At 28.1% G+C, this 22385-nt stretch overlaps 1 protein-coding gene across 3 annotated transcripts in view; it reads right to left on the bottom strand.

Annotated features, from left to right (window-relative positions):
• nompB (intraflagellar transport protein 88-like protein nompB) overlaps nt 1-22385 on the bottom strand; it is an 81981-nt gene that overhangs the window by 42122 nt on the left and 17474 nt on the right. For all 3 annotated transcript variants that reach the window (XR_015042958.1, XM_035375012.2, XM_085823346.1), the window contains exons 5-15: nt 20221-20296; nt 12980-13070; nt 12794-12898; nt 12597-12699; nt 12378-12492; nt 9875-10109; nt 9170-9240; nt 8730-8816; nt 4900-4999; nt 1620-1706; nt 1334-1403 (exon numbers count right to left, since the gene is read on the bottom strand). Coding sequence is in view for 2 of the 3 variants with exons in the window: in XM_035375012.2 (XP_035230903.1) it covers nt 1334-1403; nt 1620-1706; nt 4900-4999; nt 8730-8816; nt 9170-9240; nt 9875-10109; nt 12378-12492; nt 12597-12699; nt 12794-12898; nt 12980-13070; nt 20221-20296 (1140 nt within the window). In the remaining variant the exon portion in view is untranslated. The remainder of the gene's footprint in view (nt 1-1333; nt 1404-1619; nt 1707-4899; nt 5000-8729; nt 8817-9169; nt 9241-9874; nt 10110-12377; nt 12493-12596; nt 12700-12793; nt 12899-12979; nt 13071-20220; nt 20297-22385) is intronic.

The following is a 22385-nucleotide window of genomic DNA, read 5'->3' as shown; positions in this document are numbered from 1 at the left end:
AAGAGATCAGTAATTTAGAAAATTTAAATAACTACTGAATACTAAATATCATCAACAATCATGTTCTTTAAGGCCACATAACAGGATTTTTAAATGCAGTAGTTTAGTATGGGGCAGTTTGACAAATGTTATATGTGCATTTACACTCACACACACATATATGTACCTATACGTATATATGTATAGAAATTTAAATTTAGTTTTTGAAAGAATAAACAGAAATATTTAATTAAAAGTAAAATTTCATTGTCCATTACTTATGCTTAGTTTCTTTTTATGTTATTTTCCATCATCTCTTCTATCCTATAAAGTTAATCCTATAGAGTTTAAATTAAGCAAAAATATGTGGATTTTACTGTTTCATAATTGCATGTTATATATTATGCTTTTTAAACTTCATCTTTTATATATCTGTAATTCCTTTTATTTCAGTTTTTCATAATTTTTTTTACTCTAATATTCAAATATATCACTATATTTATTCTCGTTTTCACATATTATTGTAAATTATCCACTGGCTTTGGATGAGGAAACTTCATCTACATATATCATTTCATCTTACTGCAGCTTTATGTGCCTTAAGTTATGTTCTATAATTTTGATTTTTCATTTTATTGTCTCTCTATACCATTTTGGTATCCATGATGTAGATGCATGAAGATGTAGCAGCAATATGGTTAACACAGTTTACTTTTCGATGCTTTAAGAAATAAGCTTTTCATAATATTAAAATGGGCTTTCAGGTACATTGAATTTATCATGAATTTTTTCTTAGGTTGTACATCTTTAATATGCATTTTAATTATATTACTAGAGTTTAAATATTTTTAGTGCCCTTTTTCCAATTCTTTGTTTTTTTGAAAAACTTTTCTCTCTCATATTATTTCTGACTTGTGATTTTGATATTTTAAAGCTGAACTTTTGTGCTTAAATTAAGGATTAAAAATAATTATTAATAACCTTCATTAATTTTGTATTTGTAATCCTTCCTTACAAGTAGCAGTTCATTGCAAAGTTAAAGAGATTACTATTAATAATTATGCAATCCTTTTATGTATATGCATATATATATGTGTGTGTGTATTATGTGTGCCTATTTATCTATGTTATGTATATATATGTATAGAAAAATATATATGAAAATACATTCACAGAATATTAAAAGTTGAAAAAATGAAAAATTAAATAAATAAAAACCTTAAAGCAAGGAAAATAAATTAATATTTCAAGAAATATGATTTTATCGTAAATAATTTAAGATAAACTATAATTTTTGTAATATTTTAAAATACAATCTTGAAATAATAATGAAAATTTATTCATGCATATTTACCTCCAGCATTATAGCGATCTGCAATAATAGCTTGATCAGCACATTTTTCTGCTTGAGAAATATCACCTTGCTATATACATAGGAATGAAATTTCAAAAATTTATCAAATAATTCCTAGAATTGGATGTAATAAGTATACTGAAATTAATGATAATTTTAAATCAGATATTTTTAGTATTTTATTAATAAGAACATAAAAAATGAATTAGCTTTCTCTATTAAAGATTTTAGAATTGTTAACTTCTAATTATCTCCAAGCAAAATAATTTACTAAAAATGTTCTTACCAAGTAATATAAGAAAGCTAAGTTAGTTGCAGCAGTGCTTGCAACTTTAGTTTCTTTTCTTTCGAATGCTTTCAGAGTTTCTATAGCCTATTAATAATATAAAAACAACTCTATTACAGAAACATATATGCTAATGTTTTTCTTGCTACATATTAAAATATATTTCTTTTTAGTTTGTTCTCCTTTCTTTAATTAAAATATATTTCAATATATTTAATTCAACTAATAGCAAACAAAATAATTACAAATAATACTAATCATAAATCCTTTTGATTTATTCATAATAGGATATCATTTTAGATACTGCTTTAAAACTTTAAAATAGCAGAAAGAAAGTGAATGCTTAATGGCATATATTTGAAATATAAATCAACAATCTGTTAAATTTTCCAATTTCGGTTCTAGATATTATACATTAAATATTAAAATTGTGTATTTTTTATTATTGACCAGTTTAGCTTGGCCATGCATATACGTCTATATTTAAGCATAAGTGGATATGGCTACTATTTAAATGGAGAGCTTTGGAGCAGCTTAATTTCAATTTAAGTGATGGATAAAGTAATGAAATTCCACATCATTATTTCATGAAGAAGATGTAGTGCATTTTATCTTCGATGAAATGTTCTAATATAAGCTAAATAGATTAGATTATCATAATAACTGAGTTATATATTATGACAATAAAAAAAATATAAAAGAGAGTGAAAGTAAAACAAGGATTTATGATAGGATATAAGTTTAATAAAATAGTTCAGATGGAACTATCAAGCAATAAGCCTGATATTTATATTATGGTTGTATATACATAAATATGAGTTCCCAAGCAATGAGCATTTAGTCAGCCATGATATGTTTTATTTTATAGAAGGAAAATAATAATAATAATAATAATAAAGTCACATTACACCATTGTTTAAAAACCCAGGAACCATAATGGAGTAATTTAGGGCAAAAAATATGATATTTAAAAATCATCTTATGAAACTTAAAATGCTGAAGCTATACAGCCCAAGACTACTAATACACTGACTACCAATAAGTATTTGGACACCTGTGATAGAAAAGAAAAACTAACTTTATTCAAAATCAATAGTTGGTAGAGCCTCCACGAGAGGTAATTACAGCGTGGACCCTCCGGGGCATACTTTCCACAAGTCTTTGTATGACAGCTAGTGGTATTTTCTTCCACTCGGCTTGGAGAAGACATAGAAGTTCCTTTACCGATTTTGCACGCGTAGTGCACCCCTGAATTCGGGGATGCAACTCGTCCCAGAGGTTCTCGATAGGGTTCAGGTCTGGACTCTGGGCAGGCCAGTCCATTCGATAAACTCCATTGGCACCATACCAAGCCTTGGTTAACGTCGAAACATTACAACTGGCATTGTCGTCCTGAAAGTAACAGGGGTCCAACCCGTAAAACTGCCACAACGTAGGAAGCACATTGTCATCCAAAATAGTACAGTAGGCATCGGAGTTGAGCTTACCATGAATGGGGACCAAGGGTCCCAGCCCATACCAGGAGAAACACCCCCAGATTATAATTCCACCTCCGCCGAACTTAACTGTTGGCTCAATGCATTCTGACAGGAGACGTTCTCCAGGTAGACGCCAGACCCAGACCCTGCCATCCGAACGGTTTCCACTGATCTACGGTCCAATTTCGATGTGCTTTGCACCACATTAACCGAACAGCACGGTTGGACGTGATGAAAGGCTTATGGGCAGCAGCATGACCATGAAAACCAAGCAGATGTGCTTCCTTACGGATGGTATTCATTGAAACAATACTCCCGGATGCCTGTTGAAGCTCCTCTCGGATGAGGGTGTCGGTTGGGTGCGGTTCTTCCAAATTTCTCTGGACAGCACTCGTCGGTCTCTATCTCCCAGTTTCGTTGGTCTGCCGACTGGGGGCCGATTCCGACAATCACCGCTCACCTTCCACTTCTTAATCACATACGCCACTGTCGATTTTGGGTACTTCAGATCGCTAGATATGTCCCTTAAGGATCGGCCACATTTGTGATACCCGATAATTATACTTTTCTCGAAATCAGAGAGCTCCGAACTGCGAGGCATCTTGCATGCGACTAAAGCCGATGCTGTTTCCTACACGATATATACCGGCGGAGTCCGTGACGTACCTTAGGACCGCAGATATCGTCATTTGCATAGGTGTCCAAATACTTATTGGTAGTCAGTGTACTACATTAGGTAATTAGTAAGCAAAAACATACTGATATCTATACATATTGTTGCATGCTTACAGTTTGTAGTGGACTGAATGCTCACAGAACTGATGACAGCTGGATAAAATTTATTTTCACAAATAAATTTTTTTGTGGAAAATTCTAGAACTTTCCATCTTATACAACTCATCTCAGTATGACATAGCACAATCAGTAGTTTCCCCCTTAAACTACTAAAAATGTTAAACAGAATGCAATGCAAAGAGCAAAGCTCACACAGAGATTTAACTCTGAACTAAAAACTAAGAACTGACACTCTCTCTGTTATTATATATTTATATAATATCTGAGATATTATATAATTTTCCCTCATTTGATAATTTGACATTTGATAATGCAATTAAATTAATAGATTTCGTTATTCGAGGAATCTCTAGTACCTTCCATTTTTCGATATTAGGCATATAGAGTTAATGTTACATTAAGACACGGATACGGTTATAGTTACACATAGGAATCAATTACAAGTTATCAAACCAAAATATTGTCAAATGGTCGCCAAATTTAGCGACTTTTGGCGACAAAATTAGTCGCCAAAACCTTTGTCAGTTTGAGGATATGTCGCCAATTTAGCGATATAACCATTTACCTCAATGTTAAACAGACTTGCTCCTGTAATCTTATTTTTCCGGCAAAGCTTCGCTTTCTTAAAGTATTTTACATTACGTTACATGAGAGATACCTCAATTTTATGTATAATTTCACTAACATAATTTATACAAAACCTATAACAATATATATATAAGAAATAGATAGACAGTTTCTCTCTTTCTATATATATATATACATATATATAATAGAAGAAACTAAAACCAAAAGTGTATTCATGTCATAGTTAATATTTAATTACTATCTTAAAAACACATTAAGCTGTCTGTCAGTTCTCCACTTCAAAATACTAAACTATGATATGGTTAATCATTCTCTCTTGCTTTTTTTAATACTAAAAAATGCTTTGAAATATTTTAATAATTTAATCACTTTTGTGATTCGATATATCTTTGAATTTATACAACTTTTATCACAATTACCTGGTTAAATTCTCGTTTGCGGAGATAAGTTACTGCCTTATTTATTTCAAGATCATTAGCCAGATCTGCATATGGTGATACCTTAATTTGATCAACACACCTACAGAAAGTAACCTAGCATAAATCACTGAATTTTTTATATTAGATAATGTGCAGTTTAATGATATTATGAAACTAGTTTGTAAGGTGCACCAAATACAAAAACAATTTATAACATTCCATAAAATACAAGAGTTATAACAAATTTGAAAAGTGACCAAATTTTAAAATAAAAAGAGAATTCATATAAAGTATTATAATAATATATCATAATAATTGCAATATAATAAAAATACTGTATTTTAATAATATCAAGTATTATAGTACAACATTGTTCTATAATACTTTATATGCTAATTTCTTAATCTCCTCTGTACTTTTGTCAGGTATTTTGCATATATTTCACACTAGTGCATAGTTTTAATGCGGTCCAGTTTTAAATAAATCTCAGTTCTATAACTCTATCTGTCATCCAATAAGCCTTCAAGTAATATATTTTTCTCAATAGGAACAGTATTTTTATGTAAAGGCAACTTTTTGAAGTGAGACAGTGGTTGCCTCTCATCCTAGTTGTTCCATTTTGAATTAAAAACATCACAATTTGTTAGAATTTACTTGTAACCAGTATTAGGAAGGCAACAGAACTTAACACAAAGATTCTGATCTTCAGTAATGCTTCAGCTTGTCATTAACTTAATTCTTGTTATATAAAAGCTTAAATTCAATTACTATCTTTGGTCATTGTGACAATAATATTTTTACTCACAGTTACTAACACCTTTTTTAGAATTTGATATGGACATTATATTTTATGCATTGTAGGTACAACTTATTATTCTAACAGATTTCCAATTTACCAATGACAAAAACTTTAACTAAATACTGCTTCTACTCCAAAATGCCCTTTTTTCAATTAAAACTTATTTCTAACAAAATACAATTAAAAAATGTTTTCATATTATAAGCGTTTATTTAAAATGGATATGATAATGCACTAGAAGGAGAAAAACTATTTATCATATAGTTTAATGGGAATAACAGATTAAATAATTCTATTTACAGAATTCATCTATCATTTTATATTGTGAATAATAAAAGCATGGGGTGTTCATGATAAATATATAATGAAAATGGGATAAACATCTGACAACGCAATTAAATTCATAAAAAAATTTAAAAAGATAATGGTGTATACATTTGACAATGCAATTAAACTAATAAAAATTTAGAAAGACAATGACATTTGATAATGCAATTAAATTAATAGATTTCGTTATTTAGGTGCCCATGCTTTCATTACTCATGATGTAAAATTGTAGATGAATTCTATAAATATAATTATTTAATCTACTGTTTCCATAAGCTACATGATAAATTATGTTGCTCCTTTTAGTGGATTAATTATTATATCCATTTTAAATAAAAACATATAGTATAAAAGCCTTTTTTAATTGTACTTTATTTTCTGTTTTTTCAAGTCAAAATTATACGTTATCAAAGATGACATTTTTAGTTATTATTAAACATGAGCAATAAATTATAAGGAAATTAGGAACTGAATGTTATTCAGAGAATAAAGGAATTGCTTTGAATATTCAGTTTTGGAAATTGGATGTAATAACATTGTTGTAACAAGTATTTTACTTAAAGCTAAAATTAAAAAAAAATATTACCAATTCATCATTAAGAGTGTCAAGATGGCAAACTCAAAACCCTTTTTTAATTTTGCCTGCTTCAAATTAAAATACATTTTTTTAAATGTAAAAAATTGCTCAATTAATAATTTATCATCATTCTTGTATTAAAAGAGACTTTGTTTTATAATCTGTGACAATTTCTAAACTTTGTACTGGATGCATTTTTAGGCATTAAAATTTTAAAATTAAAATTTTAAAAAATCATAAACATCAAATAGTCTAAAAAAATCCAGCAATTTTCAAAAATTTGTTAAATTAAGTTATAAATTTCATTGAAAAGATTTTTATTTTTCCTGTTGTATTGAATAGTACTAAACAACAAAATTCTGAAGTTTTTTTTTTTTTTTTTTTTTTAGCTCTGTAGCTTAAGCATTAAATAAAAGAAAACTAAATTGGATTTTGGGGGGGGGGGGAAAACACCTCTTCACCACATTGTACTGTCATTGAAAAAAAAATGTGTGCACAAAATTTGATCTTTGATCTTGATAGCTTATCAGGAAGTAGCTTACAAACCGATGCAACCAGCCTGTTCAGGGATTTGAAGCTGGACTAAATTACCTGTATTCAGTGACTTAAAGACTCAGCTACTGACAAACAGATGAGCTGTGATAGCATGTTACAAATGAGGATAGGGTGAAGAGAGAAGAAGGAAAGATAGCTTAAAAAGGAAAAGTATGGTTATGGATAATGAAGACAAGTCAAATATTCTTTGAACCACCAATAGTTGAAATTGCCCATTTACATATTTATGACCATCAAGTTGAAATTGGAACTTGAAATATAAATGGCTTTTTGTAACTTAAGAATACACATGAGGTGACCCAGAGAACATTACAGTATTTAAATAGTTTCCCCTCTGCTACTCTGAATCACAGATAAATAAAATCGCAGATATTGAATCATCAAATATAGAGTATGACCAGTGGTAAGCTTTAATGGTTTGCGACCAGAGATTTTATTTGAACCCTTTGTAAATTTGTCTTTAATTTGCAAGCCTCTTGTTCTTTTCATATGACTGTTTATCTTTTCCAAGGAAAATATATTTCCATGTTATAATCATACTTGGAAAAACATTACATTTTATATTGAAGCATAAAATAAAAATTAATGATTTGGGGGACTTTATTTATTTTGATGGCTTTAACAGGAAAACTGCATCATAAAATTCCTAATAATGTTAAGTCATTATGATGGTCATTGGTATTAGTAACACAAAGCTGAAAACACTAAAGCTTTCAGATCAATAGACAATATTTCTACAAGAAGAAACTATTATTTGATTGCATAACATATTTCAGATTTAATGCTGATCGTTTTAATGGGAAACCTCAAAGAAAATGTAAACCTAAACTTTAAAACTTCTGAAACCATCATTTGCCTCAGAAGATCCTCCCCAAAAGATCAAACTCCCCAGAAGATCAACTGAGCTGAATGAAGAAGAAAATAATGCGTGTCATTTTCTGCACAAATTTTGTCACACAATCAAAGTAACTCATTTACATAATTTCTACAATATTTTGTGATTTAAATATTAAAAAAAACATTCAAGTTCCTTTTAATTTTAAAATGTATACTCATATTTAGAAAGACCTGTGTTCAGTGACTTTATAACTCAGCTACTGACAAACAGAAGAGTTGTGACAACATGTTACAAATGAGGATACATAATTACATATGCATAAATATTTTTATCTTTTAATATTATAAAAAGTAAAGCATTTAATTAGAATTTTTTTTAATTATTAAAGCTTATCAATGGGAACAACTGTATATAGTTTTGAAATAATAGTACTATGAAAAAATGTGAGTAACCAGTTTTAAACAAGTACACAGTATTCCAATCAAAATAATAATAATAAAAAAAGATTCCTAAATCAAGAAGTATAATTTTTATAAATAATTTATATTTAAGTGAAATGGTGAAAACTTTTTTATTGTGTTTACTGCATATTAAGCATACAGAATATTTTTACTGCATATTAAGCATACAGGATGAAAAAAACATTTTAACTTGAAATTTATTCTGGAAAGTTACATTTAGTCTTCGAATGGATTATTCTTACAGAAAGTGATACTGTATATTAAGGACAGTACCATTCATAACCAGCAGCAAAAGTGTCTAAAATTACTGGAGCAATCAATTTAGCAGCTGTTAGGATTGTCCACTCTGCTTCTTGTTTCCTATAAATAAAATTATTAAAACTTAATTTTATTTAAATTTAATTGTCTTGTGCAATGCTATTACTACTGTCATCATCATAACTTTAAATCAATAATTTTTAGATTTTTCATCAACAGAAATTTTTGATTTGTACAGATACTCATGACAACTATTTATTAGAAAAAAATACAATTTTATATAAAGCAAAATATAACTTCAGTGTATGGGACAAATACACCATTCATTATTGTTAAGGAATTTCTCTTATGTAGCATAAAAAATACACAATGTTGTTTGCAATAATTAATAAAAAATTATTCTCCATACTTAATATGTAATTTAATCTATCAACAGAAAATTCTTGCATACACACCTCTGCCTCTCTATTTTACGAAGTGAATCATTTTTTATGGCTTCAACAATAAGATTTGTTTGAGGGTCATCCTAAATAGAGATAAAGAAGAAAAAAAGGCATAAAAATGAACTTTCAAATACAGATACTGTTCAAGAGTAACACAGTAGGAAAATAAAATTCTACTGATTTAATATTCAACAATACCTGAAGCATACATAGTCTGTCAGATATTGATTGACAATGTTTTAAATTCAACCAAAAAAATTTTAATCAGGGTAATAATACACAGAACATTAAAAGAACCAGATAATGAATGTTTACCTTTAAGAGAAAAGTATTTGAAATATTCAGAATAACAAAATTGTGAAACTTATAGGGTAGTAATGATTGTATATATCAATTTAAATTGGGAAAACTTCAGCTGGAATATGTTAAGATTTTAAACCAGCCTACTGTAAAACAGACATCTGACAAATATAGGAAATAAATTTTATATGTCACTTTACAAACCTCTTGTTTCATGCTATAAAAACATTAAAATGAAATTAACATCTTTAATGTGCTTTAATTTATTATTTATCCTACTTTTTAGGCCTAAACTAATAATTTTTCTCTGATTATCTTAAATATATAAAATTATAAAATTCGCCCAAACCTGTTTCTAAAGTTGTGCACAATTTTTATCTTCTATACTATACTTTAACATGCCTGATCAGTACTTACAGAAGTAGCTGAGTATTTATCTTCATCTTCAACGTGATCCAAAACAATATCTAGCAGCTTCACAAAACTTTTTTTCATTTTCTCTTTGTCCCCAAGAGCATGGTGACATAAAAGAAGATGCAATGCAGTCCTAAAATCTGCTTTCTCTGCCATTATATATTCATATGATGTTATAGCATCAGTGTATTGGCCAAGCTTAACAAAAGCGAGTCCAATGTTTTTCATAATTTTAATCCTGCAATTTAAAAACTGAAAATGTAATCATTAATTTTTACTATAAATATTGACATTATAATAGCTAAGATAAAGAGAAAATGATATAAAGAAAAAAGCCATACATTTTCATGAACTGAAATTTGAATCAATTTTTGAACTTAATTCAAAATATCAACAACAAAAACTGCCATGGGGCTTTCAAAATTAACTATACAAAGATGATTAATACAGCAAAAATATTCTAACATGAATAAAAATGTTACACCGTTTCATATACATAAAATAAGAAAACATACATAAAATAAGCAAATATCTGTCAGATTATATGAAAGTGCATACATTTCACAAAAATACAGAACACACTGCTCCTTGAACCTAATTTAATAATGAAATGGTGGTAAGTAATTTATAAAGAAAATTTTAACACTAATTTGCACAAAGCATTATTTAAATACTTCACTTTAAAAATTAAGTCCAGCATCAGTGTACATCAGCCAAACTCTAAGAATTAGCTGGGGAGAAGTCCTGGTTTTCTTTATTGAAGACTCCGGATATCCATAGTCTGCCTAGAGCTATGGGTGTGACAAATTTTTGTTTCATATCTGGTCATAACTATCTACAAAACATCTCTATTGTATTGCTTGGATAATCCACAAATATGCTTGTTATGTGGGATGGCTGGCATACAACTGGCAACAAGCTTCTACAGTTGCTATGATCTTGATGACAGTGCAAATGATAATTTTATAGTTAATTTTTTGCTCGTTTTGAGACTTGACAGAAACTAATTGCTGAAAAGTAAGGTCCAGTGTAGAATAAAAAAAGTTTTAAAAATAATTGAAATTGAAGAAATTCAGTTATTAGTAAATACTAATACATATCTTTATAGCAGTTGCTCTTTTTTAAAACCTAACAAACCCATAAGTTAAATTTATTGTTCTGTGGCTATAATCATAGTTTCTGAATAATTTATGATAACAGGGATAAAATTAACTTTTTACTTTATCATGTAAATAACATAATAACTAAATAATGATTTAAATTAAAACTTTGTTAATAAGAGACAAAAACAAACAATTTTTAAATGATTACAATATTTCCATTCTAATAAATGTTAAATGGATTGGGTGGGGAAATGTGGCTTTTTGTTCCTTCTTTCCTTTCAGAACAAAATGTAACCTTCTTTAGGATTTTTTTCAAGAGGTTAATAATATGTTACTCAGCAAAATTAATACAATTCTGGTAAATAAAATACACTTCTGTCTCTTTTGCTACACTTTTAACATCAAGAATTACCATTTTCAGACATTTGTTTAAAATAATAATAATAATAAATATATATATATAAAACTATTAAAATTGAAAAAAATAATAGTAAATAGAACTTTCAGAATAATTATCCTACACAACTTCTGCTAAGATTGACTTCAAATAATTAATTAATCATACTAAATTACAACTAAACAAGTAAAAAATGAATTTAAACCTTGAAACTTAATTAAACTATAAAAATACTAGGTAAGTTAAAAATAAGTCTTTGACTTTTTTTTTTTTTTTTTTTTTTTTTTTTGCCTTTTTAATAGTATTTACTTAATTATACTTTTCCAACCCAAAGACTAATTCTTAATTTGCTCTTAAATTATATTTTTATTTGTATTTTTTATACTTTGATTTGATTTGATAACTTATATATAACAGAAAGCTGAAGATTTATTTGACCCTCATTAAAAAGATAATGAAATTTTTTTCTTTCTCTTGCAAGTTTTATTTCCCAAAATTTTTCTCCTAATTTATAATAAAATATTTTATTAATATTAATTAATTTGTTATTTATTTACATTAATTTTATCTTTAGCATTGTAAATAAAATACAGAACATAATAAAAGTGATTCAGTTTTTCATTAAATAAAGCTTATACTATAAATTTTGGAGTTTGCTTCAAATATAAGATAAATGTAAGCAATTCTTGCTAAGACAATGAAAAGTTGATCCCTTCTAAAATATTTTCCCTAGATTTAAAATTTAATTTATAATCTATTTTCAAAGAAAATGTAATAAATACAGTTTTCAGAAATACTGTGCTCAAGAAATGACCATTTCCTGAATGTAAAAATTCATTATCATCAAATTATTCAACTCTTATCATTTGTGAGTATTATGAGCAGATCACTATACTTTTTTTTATTGACCAAATGATAATTAATATTGCAATTAAAAAATTGTGTGAAACTTATATTTAGAAAAACAAAAATATACAAACTTAATTTCTTTTTTCAAAACCATTACCTCATATCCCTATGAGTATTAGGAACTTGATCTAAAGCCATTCTATAAAATTTGATTGCTTTAGGATAATTTCCCTGATTGAAACATAAATTTCCCATATTTGTTTTGAGACGACCTAAAGAAAGAATAAAAGTTTATGGCATTACACAAAGTTAATATTAATATGATATAGTAAATAATAATATTAGATATAGTTCAAACACAAGCCATATCAATTACCTGCATTGCTAAAAGATCTGTTTTTGATTATTATCTGATATGTATTCAGTGCTTCTCCATACATTTCATTGTTTCCATATTGAGTGGCTAGATTAAGCAATACCTGCATATTGGAAAAAATTATAATAATTTATTTTGATGCTGAGTTTGGCACTAATATAACTACAAAAATTTTAAGAAAATACAACTACACATACAGAAAATGTTAAATCCATGTTTGGTGTTATTTCTAAAGCAAGTTGATCTCTTTGCCTAGTGAGAGCTCTTTCTTTACTTGCAGCTTCTTTGCCTTTTTCTAATGCCTATAATACAAACACAACTAAAACTGCATTACTCTAAAATTAAAGTTGCATATTTATGGCATGTATAAAATAAATACTAACTAGTTTTAACTCTCCTGAACCTGCAGCAATGCAACTTTCTTCTAACAATTCCAAAACTTTTTTTTCCAGTTGCTTCAATCTCTCTTCAGGACTAAAACATATAAATATTACAATTTACATAAGAAAGAAATTAAGAAATTAATTTCAGGAAAGTATAAAAAAATATTCCAGATACCAAGATATTATTCACTTAAACACAAAAATGAAAATGTAATTGTTAAGCATAAAGATTAAAAATGAATGACAGCAAAAATTAAATACTATTGACATTAAGAGAATTCTAAATTAGACAAAAATTAAATGAAGTATTATATTTCTATTTGCTTAAGAATGAAAATTTATTGGTGGTAGGATAATTAATCACAGTCTGTTTTATTGGTTTTTAATGGGGAGGAAAGAGCTTTATTTCCTTAAGATAACATGAAATTTTCTTAAAATTGTGTCATCTAAATAAACTTCCTTCTTTGCAGTTGTAACACTTCCACTACAATTCAAACATATGTATTAACTTGTATTAACAGAGATATTTCACTAATCAATTATATTTATCTTAAATTGTGGCTAAAAGTAGGACATGATATTTTAATAAGCTCCATAAAAACAGAAAAAATTTTAAATGATTTTAGTGTGCTTTACAATAATTAAAAATAATAAAAAATTGTACAGTATAATTGTACACTCATGTAATAACATTTAAAATTACTTTTCTAAAAGTCATTTCGAATATTATGCACACACTTTTTACTGTAAATACGAAATAATTAAATGACATATGGTGATGACTTTTAACCATTATAAGAGATGAAATATACACACACACACATATATATATAAATTGGCGAGAATACAAATTCACCAAAAACATCCCTACTGCATATTCCTTAGAGCTTTCTCTCAAAAATTCCAGATTCTAATGGACAGTTGTTTAACCAAAAGTTCAACGAAAAGCAAGTTATTATATTTTGGCTCTGTATTCACTCTTGTAATTATTTCTTTTGTTGTATATAATTATGCTATAATTTTTTAAAAAGTTATTATCAAAGTATAATAGAATAAACAAATCTTAGGAATTTTATTCTTTTATATTATTTAATCTTTATTTGAAAAGGTTTCACTTCTATTCTCATTTATAGGACTGATACTATAGAATTCGTTTTTTATTTGTGTGGGTTAGATTTGTTCTGTAGGGGAGAAGTTTTTAATTTTCAGGGATACTGAAAGTATTTGTATTATTAAGTCCTCAGACAATTATTATATCCTCAGATAATTTTAGGCTTGCAGAAACAGAATAAATCTGCCCATAAGAAATGCATTGTCATAAGAAGGCTTTACCTCTTCTTGACAACATAAGGGTCTGAAGATTCCATTTTTTTTTTTTTTTGTCATTTTTACCACTATATTTAATTAATTTGACATAGCAAATATTATTTTGACTTTATTTTTAGTATTAATTAAAAACAATTTTTTATTTTTTAAATTTACAATACCATTAATTTACTCAATTTAGGTTATATTATTCTCTTGCTTGTTTCTCTCTTGTCTGTTTAGTTTTAATTCTAACTATATATATATGTATTATATTTAAAATTAATTTTCTGCAAAATATGCTTATTTCAATCTCTTATGAAAACATTATAAATATCCAAGATATCAGACACACCAAAATTTTAAACATGATTTAAATGTGTATTTCAATATCCTATCACTTCTCTGCTTATTCAGTTTTTCTGTTCTGAAGGAAAAATTTGAGGTCATTCTTTTTAATTTGGAAAATTTTTAATTGTCCCTTTATATTTTTGAATGACTTGAAATTCAGTTTTGCTTTATTTTTTTAGCTTTCAAAACAAAATTCCGAGTTACAGTGTATAAATACACAAAAGATATAAAAGATCTGCACAGAGTTGGTCATAATTCAATTATAATATAATTGCAAATATAAGCAATTCAGTTACAATGTAATTAATTAAATAGTGATGGCAATCACTTATACTTGTAATTAAAATATAATTGCAGCTACAATTACAATGCAATTGTATTATAAATTGTATAGTTACAGTTACAATATAATTATAATAGCATTTAATTCAATTACAATGTAATTGTAATTGCATTATTTATAATTAAAATTAAAATACAATTACAAATATAATAATAATAAAATTATAGCTGCAGTTATACTGTATGTATATTAACTAGAATTACAAGGTAATTACATTTCAATTTATTAGCACTAGCGGTTTATAACACCTTGAGAAAGGGGTATTATTTTTACTTATGATATAGAATACTGTCCTTGGGAAACAAAATACTATCTTTTATTGAACGAAAAAGTTGTAATTCATTGTAATTACTTTAAAGTAAAAATAATTAAAATTATAAATAGTGCAGCCATAACTGAAATTATAATGTAATGGCATTTGGAATTACAATATGATTGCAAAAGCAATTAAATTTTTGGCGCAGCACTAATTGAGTAGTTACAACTTTTTTTATAGATGTAGATCAGTTTGGGTTCAAATTCCAGAGGATAATCTCTATGTTTGACTATCTTCATGCTTTTCCTTTCATAAATACAAAACAGTTTTTCCTTAAATTTCCCTTAAAAATCCTCCATGAAGACATCCTTACCCTTAGGTGCTTTGCTGCATTCAGTTAAACAAACAATCGATTCATATACAAATGTAAATATATTTATTTTTATCTGAAATATCTCCTGCTTAAGCAATTTGCTTGCAGTAAAACTTACTTTAACAATTTATTTCAAATATGATTTTTTAATAAAGGCCTAATTCATAGTTAATATCATTACTACAAGATTCAGTTCAGATATTAACTGAATAGGATGTTCTTAGGTAGAAAATAATGTAATATTTCTGCCAGCAACTGTTATCTTCAGACACTTCTTAATAACATTACACTTATTTTTTCTTTTACCTCAAAAGCTCAGACAGATGCTTTTCCTCATAAAAAATTATGTGTTTTAATCATTTTTTAAAAATGTAGGTTATATTTAAAAAAAGCCAATTTCATAATTGCAGCTGTGCTTACATATTTTTTCATCCGAGGCAAAGAGGTAAATTCGCACCCCTATATGCACTGAAACTTGGAAGGAACTTGCCATAACTCATAAATTCTAACCTTCTGCCTGAACAATCACCTACAGGCACTTGATAAAATTATGCTTGTTCATTTTTATCTGAAGCTATGAAGATAGATTACACAGGTGTATTGACTTTACAGTAGTAAGTAAATAACTTTTTTTATGATTTATTAAAAATTTATGTTGTATTTAATAATAAACTAGTTCACAATCAATACTGCTTCTGAAAATTTTAATATCCATAGCAATTATGCTGAATGATTATGGATCAAAGTCATTTTTCAACAGGCGAACAGGGATTCAATTGGATAAGATTATGAAAATTAGTTTAGGTCTGTTAAAAATTGTGATGTGTTTCTTGTGTAATAAAAAATTAAAATTAAATTAAATTAAATTTAAAAAGGTTCCCTGCATAAATCCTCCACAATGGCATCCCATTCCATAGGCATAGTCTTTAATTTCTTTCCTTTAATCAAATAATTCAAATCCACACATTTGTCAAAGAACACCATAAACACACATATTTGCTTAACAAAGCCATGCATATTTAGTTCTATATGAAACAACTAAAATTAGTTCTTGTAAATATATTCCACTTTAACTATACTTCTTTTAAACATTTACTGAAAATATATGTAGTATTTTCCAGAGGATTAATTAATAATTTATGTTGTTACTATTTTCTTATAGATGATTATCCCTTTTTATTACTTAACAACTTGTTATCGAAAATGGTGAACCATTTCAAATATATCTTCAATTATGATCATGATTTCCATAGGCTATGTAGCTGAAATTATCAGAGGCAATTACTTTCCTAATAAAATAATTATAATTATGTACTCCAGTCACTATTATAATTACACTGTAAGTGCAATTAGTTTGTATAATTGCAATTACATTGTAAGTGCAATTAGATTATACAATTATAGTGTAAATGCAATTGCTGTTGCCCAGCTGGTGTAGTGGTTAGCGAAGCCTACTACGGTACTGAAGAGCTCGGTTCGAATTCTGCAGAAGACTTGGATGTTAGTAAATGTATGATGTAGGTGCGGCATGGCGGCACTCTAAATATGCCGCAAGCCAAAAGTCCTCTCGTGTGGATTGGTGGGAGAGAAGAGGGGTAGGAGACCCCAGGATGGTCTTCCTCAAAATTGGGGATGGAAAATAGAAGTCCAACCTCTCTTGGGAGCAGGCTCTGGCAACCATTGTTCCATGTAATAATGGACACCACAACAAACCAGCAACAAATGCAATTGCTGTGTAATTATAATTAAACTTCACTACGACAATGTAATTAGATTATGCAGTTACCTTGTGATTATATTAGAATGTAATTGCTATCAGATTTCCAATATCAATTTAACCATAATTACAATTTAATTGCAATTACAATGTAATTGCAATTGAAAGAGCAATTACACTGCAACAGTAATTACAATGTAACTGCATAATCTAATTACAATTACAATGTATTAATTGCAGTTACATGCTAGAACTACAATTACAACACAATTGTAATTGTAACTGCAATTACATATTTCCCAACTCTGGATTTGGGTATATATATGGGTCTATGTCTCCCCTTCAACTTCCTTTTTTATTGGTATGTGTGTGTATGATGATAATCATTACAATTTTATGTTTCTCAAGCATTTTTCTAATGAATAATTCAGTTTGTTTTACTGAATATATATATGAATTTGTTTTACTGAAACGTGGGTCATGTTTAACACACTCAAGGTTAGACTGTTCCACTTTGAAGCATTATTAATTATTTAAAACACATTAGCCATTGTCCTACCACCTAAAATAGTTACAATAAAAAAGAACAAAAAATATGTAAAGCTTTTAAGAAGTCCAGCTAGAGTTCACAGGTCTGGATAGTAATTAATAACAACAGAAATAAAGAACTGTGCTTATTATTTTTAAATAACTTATTTTGTTAATCAATAAAATACAGATGAAATATGAAAAAAAAAAAAATTAGCTTTACCAAATAGCAACAAACTGGTGGGTGGAAGATACAAATATTTTAAATTGGGCATCATATTTCTTTTAAATTGCTGAGTTTTCTCCTTAGATTTGAAACATAAATATTTTACATTCTGCAGAGTTGACCCACACTGCTTTTTTAATGCTGAGTTAATTAACCTTTAACTACTGTAACTTAAATTGTCGCATAACTACTGTGAGCGGTCTCTCAGACCGCTTCTGCTAAAAACAAAACAAGATATTGTTTTATTTTTCTTATTTGAATAAATGTTATTTAATTTCATATATTTAACTTTTTCATGAAGATATAAAGTAATTTTTATACTTAAATCATTTCATTAAAATAAAATATATACTATGATAATAATTCCTTCGCTTACGTATCTAGATGGTAAATTTAGATAGCAAATCTAGATAGAAAGTAAATTTTAAAATTAAACTTTTTTATTTTACATTAAAATTTGCAATAAGAATGCTTTAATAAGAACATGGGAAATTAATTTTTGTTTTAAAAATTATAATTCGAACTGCATTTTATACATTCTTTTCTACTGCATTGTAGACACACTGGTTCTTTGCATGCTATACATTTGTAAGCTGTTTTCCTTTTTTTGCTTGGTGGACAAATATAGCACATTCTTTTTTTATCTAATTTATTGTCTTCGATCGCAATGTTTTGTTTATCATCATTTATTTCGAAAACTCTTCTTATTGTAAGTTTGAGTTTTTTAGGTAAAAATGATGAAGTTATCCTCCATTTTACATGAGACTGCACCAACTGAATTGCTAATGAAATCTTTTCATTTCATTTTCGGTGCCAATGGGATAAGATTGAATTAATACAAATGCATTTATTGCCCAGATATCCAAGTTTCTGAAGAATATTGACACAGGCCAATGTCGGGTTCAACGAGCAGTTGAATAGATTGAACGAAGAATAATATTGTGACTACGAGTTCGAACACCCTTGTTGGGCTCTTGTATAGGCCATTTGAATTCATTTTTTCCAATAAAAAATCTCTTGTAGAAGGAGAACATGGATTTTCATTTTCCTCCGTAGATATTTCTGAATTTGTGTCGTGGTCGCTCTCAATAATTTCATCATGGGAACTTTCATTCAGAGAACTGTAAATTAGAGCACTTTTGAACTATTTATTTAATTTGGTCTTGGGTAAGATATATAGAACGTTTCCTGTGCGCATTTGAAGCCATTTCAAGAATGTTTATAAAAAAGCGAAATATGTAACAACAACGAAAAGTGAACTTTATCGTCTGAAATTTGAATTCGTATCTGCTGTGATCGGTCCCACAGACCGCTGAGGGGGGAAAATTTTAAAAAATAAAAGAAGAAATAGAGCTAGCCAAATGCAACTTGGTATGTGACCTTGGACAACTGGTTTAGGAAGGTACTAAGAATGGCAATACCCATTAATTATTCTAAGGGGTGGAAGCATTTAATGGAAAATGTGGCGGGGTCTGACAGACTGCTTACAGCAGTTAAATGTTAAACAAGAATTTATTAAATTCATACAAAATATGAGGCAAATCAAAAAACAAATTCAAAATTCTGGCTTTGTGGCACATATGTTCAAGTGGAGGACTACATGTGGTCAAAATTTGGTGGTTTACCATTTTTCCATAATGCAAGAAAATACATACAGATTATTCATTATTTAATAATACAGATGAATCATCATAATTATACTTCTTCTAAGTAAAAAAAAAATTCTCTCTCCCAGTTTGATATGTAAAAACTACTTTTTTTTTTCATTTTTATTGACTTTAAAATGTTGGCTAATAAATTCTTAAGATTTAAGAAAGGAAGAAGGTAAGTTTCCGTCTACATACACATATTTTTCAATTGAAGTAACATAACTCTGTCAGAGTTTCATGACTGAAAAAAGCCTTAATAGGGCATTAGAAAATTATATTAATGCAATAAATTTAATTTTTAAAATTATATTATTTGTAAAGTTTAAACACTACAAAGCTACAGAAGAAAAGTAGCTACATTTGCTATAAGGCCAAAAAATAGCATTTTATATAGATTTTATGTCTAAATGTTAAATTTAAAAAAAATTACACTTTTTTTAAGAAAATTTCTAAAACTTACATTTTTTATTAAAACAAAATACAAATCAATTACCTGTTTTCATCTTTCATTTGCAAAGGAGATATAGTAGATTTTGCTTGATTGAGAGGGTCAAATATACCTGATGGTGCTGAAATAAAATAAAAGATATAACATAAAGAAAATGTTTTCAGGAAAATGCAAATAATATATTTTGGTCATGAAGCATGGTTTATATTTACTCCCTTCATGAATTTTTGTTGCAAACTGCAGCAAAAGCATTACAATTTTTATAGTCACCTAGTTATGTAATTTGTACATATGAGTTGCATTATTAAATGTTATATATACTGTTATTACATAAAAAACTGAATGGTATGCTTGGCATATTATGTTCCATATATTATTTCCAAGTAACTACAGAAAATCTGAATAAAATAAATAAAATTTGATACAAAAGTTTCAAAAAAAAATTTAAACAATAAGGGAAGGGGGAGTTGTGGGCACTGAAGAAAAAAATTGAAATTTTTTAGCATGTTAAGAAGTTAAAAGGAATGATATCTGGTTATAAATGACTCTAAAAATATTGCTACTTTTCTGTTAATAGCACTTAGCACCAAACATAAATACTGATTTGAAATCTAATGTTTATGAAAAGAGTACCTATTTTATACACATATATATTTAACATATAATGTTTTAATGTGTGCAATACCAAAGTGCAAATTATTTGCACTTTTGCAGCTGAGTATGATGGTTTGGTAAAACCATCGAAACTAGTCCTGTGAAAATTTGAAAATATAACGTTGATTTTTGCTGTTTGACTTCTAAATTAATATTTGTTCGGTGTGTTATTGTAGCTTAATCAAAAGGACATTAGTCGGAATTCAATCAGATTGCTTAAAAATCAGCCTTATGGATGATCATGTATAATTTTATTCATTATTTTAAAGAGGCAAACATATTGCTGTGAAATGCCCAGCTGCGGTAAAATAGCTTTCCTGTAAAACAAGTTTAGGGTTACCAGAAAATGGCAAGGAAAGACAGGATTGCCAGATTTGACCAATATCGCTCTGTTGGTGATGGAAGGGTCAATATGCCATAAATGGAGTGAGAACATTCTAGAACGAATTCTTGTTGGTTTTCTCAAGAATGTTCTCAAAGGCAGCTCATGAAAGAGTATTGAGAGTATGTTGAGTGTCTTGAGTTCTGGGAGCGACCAAAGTCGGGAGCTGAAGCTTTCTTCACCTATATATTAGCTTGAAAGCTCTGTCGCTGATTGTTCCAGCATATTTATCGCAGTTTTTTAGATGGCTGTAAACATATCTCTGGCACTGTCCTGTATAGTACTGGTGAACAATTTGTGTTTTGATTCTTCAAGTGTTGTCATTAGTCACTACAAATCCCCAAATCCATAAAATGCAACAATATTTTGTGAGTATATAATGGAAAAAATATTAATAATAGTTACACTACAATATGAAGTTAGAGATCCAAAACTCTTAGGATTTTGGAGATTCCTGATTTGGAAATTTCTGAACATTAAATTGTCAGCATAATTCTAGTAAGATAATATGTGGAAATTACAAAATTAAAAATAGGAAATTATGAAGCATTTATGATCTTAAGGGAATCAAAGTTCACAGGAAAAACTCAATATTTATTTATTTGTTTTACTAAACATTTCTTTCAATGTAAGTTGTTTAAGTTATCTCATCGTTTGTGCTAATCCATCTTTAATTTTATAAATAGATATTATTTCTTGTTCAGAGTTCCATTGTTCAAGTCTTGTAATTGCTGGATTGAGAATTTCTACTAAACTGTCCATTGAAATCTTTTCTTTTTCAAAAACCATTTTGTCACAGTAATGGTATCAAACTTTAATTTTGGTAATGCAGCTGTAATAATAATAGCCTTAAAAACAATGGGTTGAACCAAATTAGAAAGTCAAAGAAAAGTGCGGATTACTATGCTAACAGAACTTCAGTTCTTCGGAATCTAATTATTTCTCTCTTTCCCACTGCTATCCTTACAAAAGAAAACCAGTATGAACAACACACTCGAAACAAACAAGTCTTGAGGTTCACTTATTGTTTAGGTCAGATGGAAAATGTTAACTGCCTCCACAACTACTAAGATCAAAAGCATGGTTGTAGCTAATGTCAACCAATGCACTGTCATTGGTCAAGATGGTGACTTCCTAGCCAATGGGTCTTTGAAAGCGACATGCAGGAATCTCA

Source organism: Stegodyphus dumicola, chromosome 9 (assembly GCF_044657685.1).
Source record: "Stegodyphus dumicola isolate Sdum_Otavi_A_Nest chromosome 9, ASM4465768v1".
NCBI classification, from domain to species: Eukaryota; Metazoa; Arthropoda; class Arachnida; order Araneae; family Eresidae; genus Stegodyphus; species Stegodyphus dumicola.
Note: the sequence above shows the minus strand (reverse complement) of the source record. Positions and strands in the feature narration are given on the sequence as shown.